The following is a 12474-nucleotide window of genomic DNA, read 5'->3' on the forward strand; positions in this document are numbered from 1 at the left end:
ATATACGCGAAACTGCATGTATCATTTTGGCGCAAAAGCGTCATGGATAAACGTGACGTGGTATGAATGAAAACTTACAAACTGGAGGTTATTACGTTACCTGTAAGCTTCAAATTTGGATAAAATAACATTAAAACAGCAAATTGGAGGTAGGTGTTTTTTTTTTTTTTCGATTATATAGTAGTAATCGAACATTTGTTGATTCGATCATTTCAAAATGGTTGTTCCTCCTTAGTTACGCCTGGTCAACTGTGGATTTGACGGCAACTTTCAGCCAATGAAAAACAATGTAACATACAAATTGCCTTAGAATATTGGGTTTACTATCTATATCCGTACGAAAAATCATACATACGGGTATGGATAGTAAACCCCATATTGACAGAAACAAGTGCCTGTGTACTGTGTTCATACAATTGTATCAGGCACTTGTATCTATCCATGGGAAGATCCAATATCAACTTCTATGTTGGTCATCAATATAAGTTGATTTGTGGATAGAAAGGTCCTATCTATATGTTGATAGTGGATCTTCCAATGACAGTCAATGGATAGAAATAGTGCTGTGAATTTTTGTCCCGCTTTTATGTCTTGTTCGATACATGTATTAAAAGGTTCTTTTTTTAGTATTAAAAAGTTCTTTTTTTAGTATTAAGAAATAATCAGCATTAAACAAATATTTTTGTAACAACTATCACAATGAGTCTGTTTATTTGTTGTCTCAGGAAATGTTTGACCATTCTAATAAAATTAAAATTGAGAATGGAAATGGGGAATGTGTCAAAGAGACAACAACTCGACCAAATAAAAAAACAACAGCAAAAGGTCACCAACAGGTCTTCAATGTAACGAGAAATTCCCACACCCGAAGGCGTCCTTCAGCTGGCCCCTAAACATGTTTAACTATGCCATGTTCTTTATGAGCAAGTCCCTAGTCAGGAGTCTGTAGTTCAGTGGTTGTCAATGGTTCATGTCTGTTCTATTCGATTTTTGTTAACTGTTTATGTATTATAAATTAGATTGTCCATTTTCTCTATTGAATTATTTCATATTTTTCATGTCAGGGCCTTTTATAGCCAAATTTACTGTATCAGGATTTTACATAGTCTAATGCCTACAGTTTCCTTTAATTGCTTACCTCCACTTTATTTGCATATTTTCTTTTTTTTATATGATATTTCTGAATACTAATATATTTTATCAGTAGTACTGAAAATTGAACCTGCAAGTATATTCAAAAATAATTAATATATTTGCAGAGAAACAAACAGAAAAGCTTGAAAGTTTAAAAGATTTACAGAATGTTAAAGACCAGATATCTGTTGTTAAAGAGGTAAAGCTTTTAATCCAATAACAGTCATGACAGTGTACATGTACAAATCAATTATTTTTGTGGTTTAAGGTGCCAAAAACTATAAATGAGTCACTTTAGATCTTCTTTTAAAATAGTTGAGAAAAGTAATCTGAAAAATGACACACATTTTGATATATATCTGATATATTAAAAATCAAATCAACTGATTTGTTTGATAATACTTTACCAAGATCACTTTGATGGTGTATTTTGTAACTCATGTAAGAATAGATTTTGATAGGCAGATATAAGAAGACATGGTATGAGTGCCAATGAGACAACTCTCAATCCAAGACTTACAATTTGTAAAAGTAAACCATTATAGTTCAAAGAAGGGCTTTCAACATGGAGCCTTAGCTCAAACCAAACAGCGAGCTTTAAAGGGCCCAAATAAAACATTCACACAGTTTTATTTATACCTGTAGTTGAACAGCTCAATTATAAATTGTGTATGGTTTAAAGAAAATCACAATTTTTCTCAACAATAGCTGCAATCTGAATTTGCCTGATATAAATAAACAAAAGCATAGGGATATCATAGAACAGATATTGCCTTCAGAAACACTCATTACACACAATATTTTTTTTAAAAAGGAAATTTTAATTAACTATTATTTTGTCCTTCATAATTATAATCATCACTTTTTTAAAGCAATAAAAGCATCCTAAATTTCAAAAATGTTTTCAGCTTTAGAAAGTCTATTTTGAATCTTTCATCTCCTTGAAAAGAGGGGCAAAATTTACCAGCAGGACATTCAAACTCATAAATAATATTAAGAATTAACTGATAATGCCATGCCCAAAAAAGAAGGAGAAACAAACGTACACAAAACACAACATTGAAAAATAAAGACTAAGCAACATAAACTCCACTAAAAGCTAGAAGTGATCTCAATTGTTTCGCAAGGATAAGCAAATTCTACTGCACATGTGGCACCTGTTGAGTTGCTCATGTTAGTACAAACCCCGTAATAAGTCTTATTCAGTAGATCACATTGTCAAAAGGATATGCATGTCAAATATCTTCCACTTTATGCTAAACAATTTATAACCAATCGTTTAAAAAAAATCTTTATGTATATATGCTGCTGCAGAATTAATTATTTGTGTACTGTCGTAAATTTAAAAGTATTCACATGTATCTGTTGTTGTTTTGAAGGTATGTAAAGGATTAAAATCCAATGAAGGGGAGATAACAAATGTTTTACAGAAACTTGTTCAGATTTACATTACATTACCTGCCAAACATCAAGTCAAAAGAGTGTTGATCAGGTAATTCACAAAAATCAATATATCAATATAATGGATGTCCTTTGGTCTAAACTACATGTACCAGCTCCATGTGAATTTATTTAGGACCCATCTTAGATTCATTAAAGTCAGAGGTAAATTTCAAATTTTAATTTGTTCCGTTCAAAGTTACACTTAGTCTAGTGCATTTCTTGTACTTTAAGTTCTTCAACCTAGAATAAAAGTATGCCTACATTATCATCAAAATTCTAACTATATGAAGGAAAAATATATCATATATCATATATAATTACACCTTATTTTAAATCCTGGATTTTGATTGGTTGCTAGCCAGTGTATTTTTAACCAATTTACTGTTATCAAATGAATATCGTTCATTTAAACGCCGCTGGGGTATTTGCCAAAAGGATATGCCTTTTTTACCCTCTCTGCCGGGGTATTTGCCAAAAACTACTCTATCCGACTGGATGCTTGTAACGTCACGATCATCAATGCGCTTATAAACATTAACATTCTGTGTAATTAAACAGATAAATCATGTTCTTGAGGGGTATTTGCGAAAAATACCAGTCTTGAGAATGAATTTCCCTAGCCTTACGGCTCTCGAAATTTAACATTCTCTCGAATGGTATTTTTTGCAAATACCCCTCCTCAACATGATATATCTGTTTAATATAATATATGCATGATATATATTCATTGTTTTGTTTTTGAAAATTATAAGGAAAATTCATCTTTCAAATCCTAAAAATTTTCTCGATATTTGCAGTGCCTTCCAGAGTTTACCTTCACAGTCCAGTGATTTTATTGTCACAGAATTAAGTAGACAGCTGGAAAGTATCCACACAGAATGTCTAGTCTCAATGGATCTCAGGACTTACATAGATACGGTGGCTGGATTGATGGACAATTTTCCGTTAGGTAATGTATAAATTTGAGGATTGAAAACCGTGAATTTGTCAAAGAATCAACTACCCAAATTGTGTACAAACAAATTTTAATAAAAGTAGATGTGGGGTATGCTACAAGTAAACAGCAACAGCATCACACAAATATAACATGACATTGAAGACATCTAAAGACCAATGGTTTGTCTTTAATAAGTTTTGTTCTTGTAATGCCACTTTCATTTGAAAACTGCAAAAGGTTATAATATAAAAAAGAAGATGTGGTATGATTGCCAATGAGACAACTATTCACAAAAGACCAAAATGACACAAACATTAACAATTATAGGTCACCGTATGGCCTTCAACAATGAGCAAAGCCCATACTGCATACAAATGAATAGTCAGCTATAAAAGGCCCCGATAAGACAATGTAAAACAATTCAAGCGAGAAAACTAACGGCCTTATTTATGTAAAAAAAATGAACAAAAAACAAATATGTAACACATAAACAAACGACAACCACTGAATTACAGGCTCCTGACCTGGGACAGGCACATACATAAATAATGTGGAACATTTGTCATAGATAATGTTGAGAAATATACAACTTAAGACCAATGCAAGTTTTACTTCGACATATACATTATATTATGTATTTCATATATATTGACAAAAACATAAAACACATACACTATCTTCTCTTATGTTAAATTTTTATTATAAACTATAATCAAGAATATTAGATACAATACTTCATTTTCTAATGTGTACATCAGCAACTTTTGAGTATGACAAGAGTTTTTTTATACAACCGCAAAGTTTTTAGTGGAGGGGGGAGGGTCAATTCGCAACAGCAAAGTGTGTTGCACAATAGTAAAAAAATTGAATATGAATTTAAATCATATAAACAATTCAAAGTTATTTGACTACAGTTATTCAGAAACCTATTATGTGTCAAATATTTAATCACAATCCAAATTCAGTACAGTATCAAGCGTGTCTATTTTTGCCCAAACTGTTCATGGCTGGACCTAATGTAATGATTGAGATGATGTTCTCCATATATTAACTCTTTCATTATTATAAAGAATATTGAGCTGTAGTATATTGTCATATTTTATGCACATATGATACATATACATACACATACTACACACACATGACACATATACATTCACATAATACTATATACACACACATGATACATATACATACACATGATATATATACATACACATAATACATATACATACACATAATACTATACACACATATGATAGATATACATGTTTATTTCAATATGTTACAGGTCAGAAATGTATAGACAACCAGTGCTTAGAAATTCTGCAAAATGTATCCTCTATCCTATCAAAGTTTCTGGCTGAAAACAGGTAACCATTATCAATCATATTTTTTTGAAATATTTTCATAATTTCTATGTGGTTTTGTACTCGCAAAAAAATAGTTTGTATTTTTATTATGTAGGGTCAAATTATTTGTTCTAATACAACTTTCAGTATACATTGGCATATTATTTTCTACCATACTAATAGTATGACATTATAAATCCATCTGGCATCAAGAGCTTTTGTGGCTGCTGTAAATCTAGAATAAGACAATATCATCTCTTTAAAAATATCAAAAACTTTATCACCATTAACAGATATTTTTAATTCTGCTTATTTATTGTAAAACTATGATTTGTTATGAAGAACCCCCTTAAATTCTCCAAAAATCTTTAACTATTTTTATGAAGAACAGAGGATGAACTGTGAATTCATTATTACTCGTTGGATACTAATTTTTGTGGGTTTCATGGGGATAGATGAACAACTTTTTAAATGTTCAACAAATATCATATTTTCAATAAGCTATGTATACAGAGATTGGCAAAACCATGAAATCATATATCCATGAAAATGCAAGTTTTTAGCAATCCACGAAAATTGATACACATGAAAATAAAGCAATCCACAGTAAGACAAAAGTCAATGTGACAGTAACATATCAACACATTTATAGTTTCCTTTTCTTTATAGTTCAACACAGTCCTCAGTTAGACAGAATGAGTTGATGCATAGCTGTCTAGCTTGCATCCAGGCAGGGAACAAAATTTTACAGAAAAGCCACTCTACACTGTCCAGCAAAGAATCAGAAGAAACCAGTAGTGTAACAACGTCATTAATAAAACACAATATTGACATCTTACACATAGGTAATGTACTGACAAATAGAAGCATCATCAAGATTATTTGGGTTTAGATTTTTTAGTATGCTCTATAACTGGCAATCCACCAAAAATCAAACATGTCAGCCAATGTTCAGTATAGAGATGGTCCAGAAACTAAATGTTTGTGGTGGTTTTATTTTTTTGGGGGGGATTTCTAGAGAACTCAGTAGTAGACCGGAAAGGAAACTTCTCTCTTACTTGTGGTGTTTTCTTTTTGTTTGTATAAAACAGATAGCTTGACAGTCAGGGGTAAACCTTAGATGAAATTTTCCTTATTGGTACAAGTAAATTATTTTGGAGTTAGAATTATGTCCCTTAGACATTAAATTTTTGTTTTATACTAATATATGTATAAAGCCTGATGGAACCTCAAAATCAACAAATATTGGAAGTTTCACATGAATTATTTTTAGAATAAATTGATGTATGGAATTTAAATATTGGTGTAAACTAATTAGCAACAACTATGTTTTTTTTTGTCTTTTACTTTCTTGCATGTTATCACTAATTTCAAGGAGTAAAAGAAATGATATTGTTAAATTATTTGATTTCATTTATAAATCCAGCTTTTGTTTTATAAAAATATGAATTCTGCAACATTTTGTACCAATATTTCATCCATATTGCATCAACATGCATTTGACAAAACCAAAAGCCACTGAACAATGCTTTACTGCTGTTCTATTTCTGATTAAGGTCTTTTTTTTTTTTTTTTGTAACACTTTCGAAATTCTTTTATTTTTATAGAATGACGATTTGGTTTTTTTTCAGATGAGTTTTTGATGGATTGTAAAACAACATGTGCAATAAATGTAATATTACTGATCAGGTTGAAATTTCCTAAGAATAGTGTAGCAAAGGTATGGCATTACCAAATATTTGACATAATTCTATACAGTTATACACTGTAGCATCCTCATCCTGTTGTGTCTGGTGGGTAGTTGTCTCATTGACAATCTTACCATGTCTCCTTATTTTTTTCAATACCATTAAAATAAGAAATTTGGATCGGGCTTCAGATATCAGAAACCAACATGAATTTACAAAAAAAGTCCATGTGGTCAGCAAACACTTATAATATATTATAAGAAGTAGGAAAGCTAGGATTTTTTAAAAATCTGATGTTCACTCAGATTTTTAAATGCACTTTTAATCAAGCTTTTACATTGGATATTACAGAAAACAATTATTTTGATGAAAATTTATATAGAACAGGTTTTCTTTAAAATAACTGTATCAACAACAAAGAGAAAGAAAGTTAGGAAAACTATGCCTTTTACTTTCTAAATTTTACAGTATAAAACTGTATCAAATCATTTCTTAACTCAGTTTTATACTTTCATAGTAATCACATCTATTTTCACAGGTTGTGGAGTACATATTTCAGGGTGCAAACAAAACTGGTGCTGATGATTCAGATTTTACAATCTTGTCCAGGGGAGACAACTTATCTTGTCAGCTGAGTCTACTTTATGGCATAATGTCAATCATGGAACTGTCAGAACTTGTAGAAATGAATGATGGGAAATGTTTGCTATTAGATTATATATTTTCATCCCTGACAAAAATATCAGAAAAAGGGTAAGCTTTGATAACAATCTGAACAATTTATAAATGCTGTTGCATTATGGGTCTGGATTTGAGTGATCAATTTAGAAAAGATTACTTATTCAAAGAAACTTACTAACTTGTAACAGGCACATATAGAATATTGGAGGTTAAATATTTTTCTTATGCGCCAAACCTTCCCATACCTGGGACAGTGGTGTGAGAGTACAACATAAGAACAAACTATAATATATAATTGAAAAAGGATTAACTCGTCAGATACAAAGTATCTAAAAAAACAACTAACAAAAAAAGGTTTATTCGTACATCCTTGCAACAAAAAAGACACTAAGTACTGATCTGAGAGTACTCTCAGTTACTGAAAGCTAGTTTAGAGCCAATAGAAAACACTTTAAAAAAATCTAATTGATTTGAGTCATTTTGAAGCTAGTAAATTTCATAATGCATGTATTTGTTTTTCTACTTAATTGTCTGAAGTATATTAAATATGTATAGCAGAAATAATTCTTTCAATTCATTTTTTTAATATAAACTCTTCATTTGTTTTTAAACTAATATCCAAGTTTATTATTATGTGCATGCTTCTTATTAGAAACAAAGGAAGCTTTGGGATATATGATAATAAGACATATATATTGATCTATAGGATAATGAGACCTCAAACCAGTTAATAATAAAAAAAAACAACATCAAAAGTACAAGTAGATCATTTTAGTTGTGGCATATTGGTATTTTAGATATTTGAGTGATAATGCTTTATATAAAAACAAGTTGAGGTATGATTGCCAATGAAACGTCACTCCACAGTTGACCAAATGACACAGAAAGCTCATACCGCATAGTCAGTATTGATTCACCATATCTATTCTTTTCCCTTATTACATCTGCACTTCATGTACATTGTTGGCCAATGTCTAGAATTACTAAAACTATTACATACTTAAAAGTAAGATTTTTTTTTCAGATATCCAAATTCGATCAGTAAATTGTTAACTGTAAAGTGCTACAATATGTGGACTTCTAAAACTTGGTATGTATAGTTAAAGAAATTGCATGTAAAAAAGTAATGATGATTATCTTCAATTTTATACATGCAGCTTGATCCAAACTCTGATTTTAAAAGATAAGACTGATTGAAACTATATTTTGGTAAGGCTGAGAAATTTAAGTTGAGATTATTTACAGAATTTACAAGAGTTTGTGATGCCATATTTTTTCTTTCAGTTCATGTTTAAAATCTGAAGTAGTATCAGATAAACAGAGGTCATTGCTATGTGGTGGAGGTCAGATTATAGAGGCCATCATGTCATGTGTTTGGACAGTTTGGGAAGACACTACTGATGTAGGTACATGTATATATAAAGTAAGAAGACACAGGAAACCTTCTCCTCATCAAATATTCATAGTTGGTAAATAGAAGATTTTTAGAAAAAAAATGTTACTATAAGAACTATTAAAATGGATATAAAAAGATGTGATATGATGCCAATGAGACAACTCTCAATGTAAGCCACAATTTATAAAAGTAAACCATAAAAGTTGAAGTATAGTCTTCAACACAGAGCCTTGGCTCACACTGAACAGCAAGCTATACAGGATCCCAAAATATTCTAGTGTAAAACCATTCAAACAGGAAAACCAACAGTCTAATCTATATATAAAGCGAGAAAGGAGAAAACTAATGAACCACATAAACAAACTACAACTACTAAATGAATAGTTTCCTTTTGTTCTAGCTTGATTAAAAAATAATTTACACATCAGGGGCCTAGGCCTGACTTTTTATAACCTACCTACCACTCTTCATAATTCTTGTTCTTCTTCATTTGTGTACCATGCTACCCCTTTAGCATTATTTTTATCGCCATGTTTAACACAGCCACATTCTGTTTGTGCCTGTCCCTTGCCAGGAGCCTTATTTCAGTGGTTATTGCTGTGTATCATTGTTGAAGGCTGAAGTTATCTATAGTTTTTTTTTTTTTTTTTTTTTTTTTAACATGACTTATATATTGTATTGTACTCTATTGCTAATTTCACATTCTTCTTGATGATACTGATCTAGAAATATTTCCAGAAGCATTTTTTAAAATATCTGATATAGGTATTAGATACCTCAATCTTTATTTTTAGATTGAGTCCCTATTACCTAGTTATTCTGTCGAAGCATGTCTTTTTTTCTGAATTGATGATGCATCAATGACCTAATCAGATGGCATCAATTGCTTGTAATAATGTCCGTCAGTACACCTCTCATTTTTAGCTCACCTGGCCCGAAGGGCCAAGTGAGCTTTTCCCATCACTTTGCGTCCGTCGTCGTCCGTCATCGTTAACTTTTACAAAAATCTTCTCCTCTGAAACTACTGGGCCAAATTAAACAAAACTTGGCCACAATCATCATTGGGGTATCTAGATTAAAAATTTTGTCCTGTGACCCGGTCAACCATCCAAGATGGCTGCCATGGCTAAAAATAGAACATAGGGGTAAAATGCAGTTTTTGGCTCATAACTCAAAAACCAAAGCATTTAAAGCAAATCTGACATGTGGTTAAATTGTTTATCAGGTCTAGATCTATCTGCCCTGAACATTTTAGATGAATCGAACAACCAGTTGTTGGGTTGCTGCCCCTGTATTGGTAATTTTAAGGAAATTTTGCTGTTTTTGGTTATTATCTTGAAAAATATTATAGATAGAGATAAACTGTAAACAGCAATAATGTTCAGCAAAATAAGATTAACAAATAAGTCAACAGGACCAAAATGGTCAGTTGACCCCTTTAGGAGTTATTGCCCTTTAAAGTAAATTTTTAACCATTTTTCGTAAATCTTCGTAATCTTTTACAAAAAACTTCTCCTCTGAAATTACTGGGCCAAAATAAATAAAACTTGGCCACAATTATCATTGGGGTATTGAGTTTAAAAATTGTGTCCTGTGACCTGGTCAACCAACCAAGATGGCCGCCATGGCTAAAATAGAACATTGGGTTAAAATGCTGTTTTTGGCTTATAACTAAAAAATCCAAGCATTTAGAGCAAATCTAGCACGAGATAAATTGTTTATCAGGTCAAGATCTATCTGCCTGTCAAATTTCAGATGAATCGAACAACCCGTTGTTGGGTTGCTGCCCCTGAATTCTTAATTTTAAGGAAATTTTGCTGTTTGTGGTTATTATCTTGAATAATATTATAGATAGAGATAAACAGTAAACAGCAATAATGTTCAGCAAAGTAAGATTTACAAATAAGTCATCATGACTGAAATGGTCAGTTGACCCCTTTTGGAGTTATTGCCCTTTAAAGTCAATTTTTAACCATTTTTCGTAAATCTTCATAATCTTTTACAAAAATCTTCTCCTCTGAAACTACAGGGCCAAATTAAACAAAACTTGGCCACAATTATCATTGGGGTATCTAGTTCAAAAATTTTGTCCAGTGACCCCCGTCAACCATCCAAGATCATGGCTAAAAATAGAACATAGAGCAATAATGTTCAGCAAAGTAAGAGTTACAAATAAGTCAACACGACCGATATGGTCAGTTGACCCCTTTAGGAGTTATTGCCCTTTATAGTCAATATTTTACATTTTTCATAAATTTTTGTAGACTTTCAGAAAATATTTTCCACTGTAATTACTGGGCCAAGTTCATTATAGATAGAGATAATTGTAACAACAAGAATGTTCTGTAAAGTAACATCTACAAACACATCTCCATTATCAAAACACAATTTTGTTGTGAATTTATCTGTGTCCATTGTTTAATATGCACATAAACCAAGGTGAGCAACACAGGCTTCTAGTTTATGTGTACTAGAAGGTAAAAATCAAGTGTTGGAAATGGGGAATGTGTCAAAGAGACAACAACCTGAACAAAGAGCATTGTTTTATTATTGTCAGGGATTTTTTATTTATTTTATAGGTTATAAGAATCATAGCCAGAGAAATCTTCGAGAATGTTCTTAAAATCCACACCATGGCCAGCTCATCAGACATAAGTACCGACATCTTCCTACAGAATCTGACAAAGAAACTCATCTTCCATGTCAGCTGGTCAAGCAAAGGCAAATATGGGATGTTAAGTAACCTAGTCCAGATTATAGGGACTGACCTTGTTTTACAGCAGACCTCTGATCTCTCCAGCATCATCCTGTCACAGATGAGTGAACATGCATTAGCCTGTCATGTAAGTACTTTTGAATATTGAAAAATAATCTGCTCCATATTGAATAGATTAAGCTAGCCAAGGCCTTGAAGGCATAAAATTTTGCTCAGTGCTCGGAGCACAAAAATCATGCTCGAAACATGAAATCAATCAATTTGATTGGTTGATTTTCGAGTGCGAGTACAAAAACCATGCTCGAAAAATTTATGACTGTGAGGCCAGAACATGCAATTGCCTGGCATGGAAGTAGCCTACAGCTACATGGAAATTTGATTACAAGACTATGTCTTAAAGCCAATCCCCTTAACATGCATCAGCCTTTCATGCAAGTAGCTGCATCGAAATTGAATGTTACAGTGGTCTTCAGATTATGTAATTATTGTAATGATTTCACTTGTTTAGATGCCATTTATACATCTGTATTGGTCAACAATCTTTTGGTATGTATTAAACGCACCCATTCATAGTACTGATACGCATCCCCCTTTTCACCCTTGAAAATTGAGAAAAAAGTTTCTAATGAAAAAAGGTTTTCTTTTCTTGGACAATAGACGTATATACACTTGTATGCAAGTTTGTCCGCCATTACGTAAAATCACACATGTTCTCATTAACTTTGACATAATAATTTAAAATATTTGACGTCACAATTTAAAAGTGATTGTTGCTTGACGTCAAAAGGTGATTCGAAGTAGATCTAAGGTCATTCTGAGGCAAGATTCAGCTAAATACCAAAAGTGTAAATACATTTACAATGAAATCAATGTTGCAGAATAAATAACTTATAAAATAATGTTTGATTCTTCATTGTTTCCATAGATGTGTTTGATTGAGTATAACAGGAAGTGTTAAATTTAGCTAATGAAGATAAACTGTTTTTCACTATAATGAAACAATTTATACATGTGTTTTTTTTTTAAAGGAAGGCCATCATTTTTAGCTCTCCTTGTTAATAAAGCTGTTTCTGTCAGTATATGTAGTTTGTCTCTCTACATGTACTTTTGTTTGTAGTTCTTTGTCT

General features: G+C 31.6%; 1 protein-coding gene across 1 annotated transcript in view; it reads left to right on the top strand.

The window, feature by feature from the left end:
• Nucleotides 1-12474, top strand: part of LOC134709808 (tRNA (32-2'-O)-methyltransferase regulator THADA-like) — a 92275-nt gene that overhangs the window by 722 nt on the left and 79079 nt on the right. Inside the window, exons 2-11 of the mRNA XM_063569947.1 lie at nt 1260-1333; nt 2514-2626; nt 3375-3526; nt 4806-4887; nt 5536-5711; nt 6498-6586; nt 7093-7307; nt 8260-8325; nt 8520-8637; nt 11211-11474. Of these exons, the coding sequence (XP_063426017.1) occupies nt 1260-1333; nt 2514-2626; nt 3375-3526; nt 4806-4887; nt 5536-5711; nt 6498-6586; nt 7093-7307; nt 8260-8325; nt 8520-8637; nt 11211-11474 (1349 nt within the window). The remainder of the gene's footprint in view (nt 1-1259; nt 1334-2513; nt 2627-3374; nt 3527-4805; nt 4888-5535; nt 5712-6497; nt 6587-7092; nt 7308-8259; nt 8326-8519; nt 8638-11210; nt 11475-12474) is intronic.

The sequence above is a fragment of the Mytilus trossulus genome, chromosome 3 (genome assembly GCF_036588685.1).
Source record: "Mytilus trossulus isolate FHL-02 chromosome 3, PNRI_Mtr1.1.1.hap1, whole genome shotgun sequence".
NCBI lineage: Eukaryota > Metazoa > Mollusca > Bivalvia > Mytilida > Mytilidae > Mytilus > Mytilus trossulus.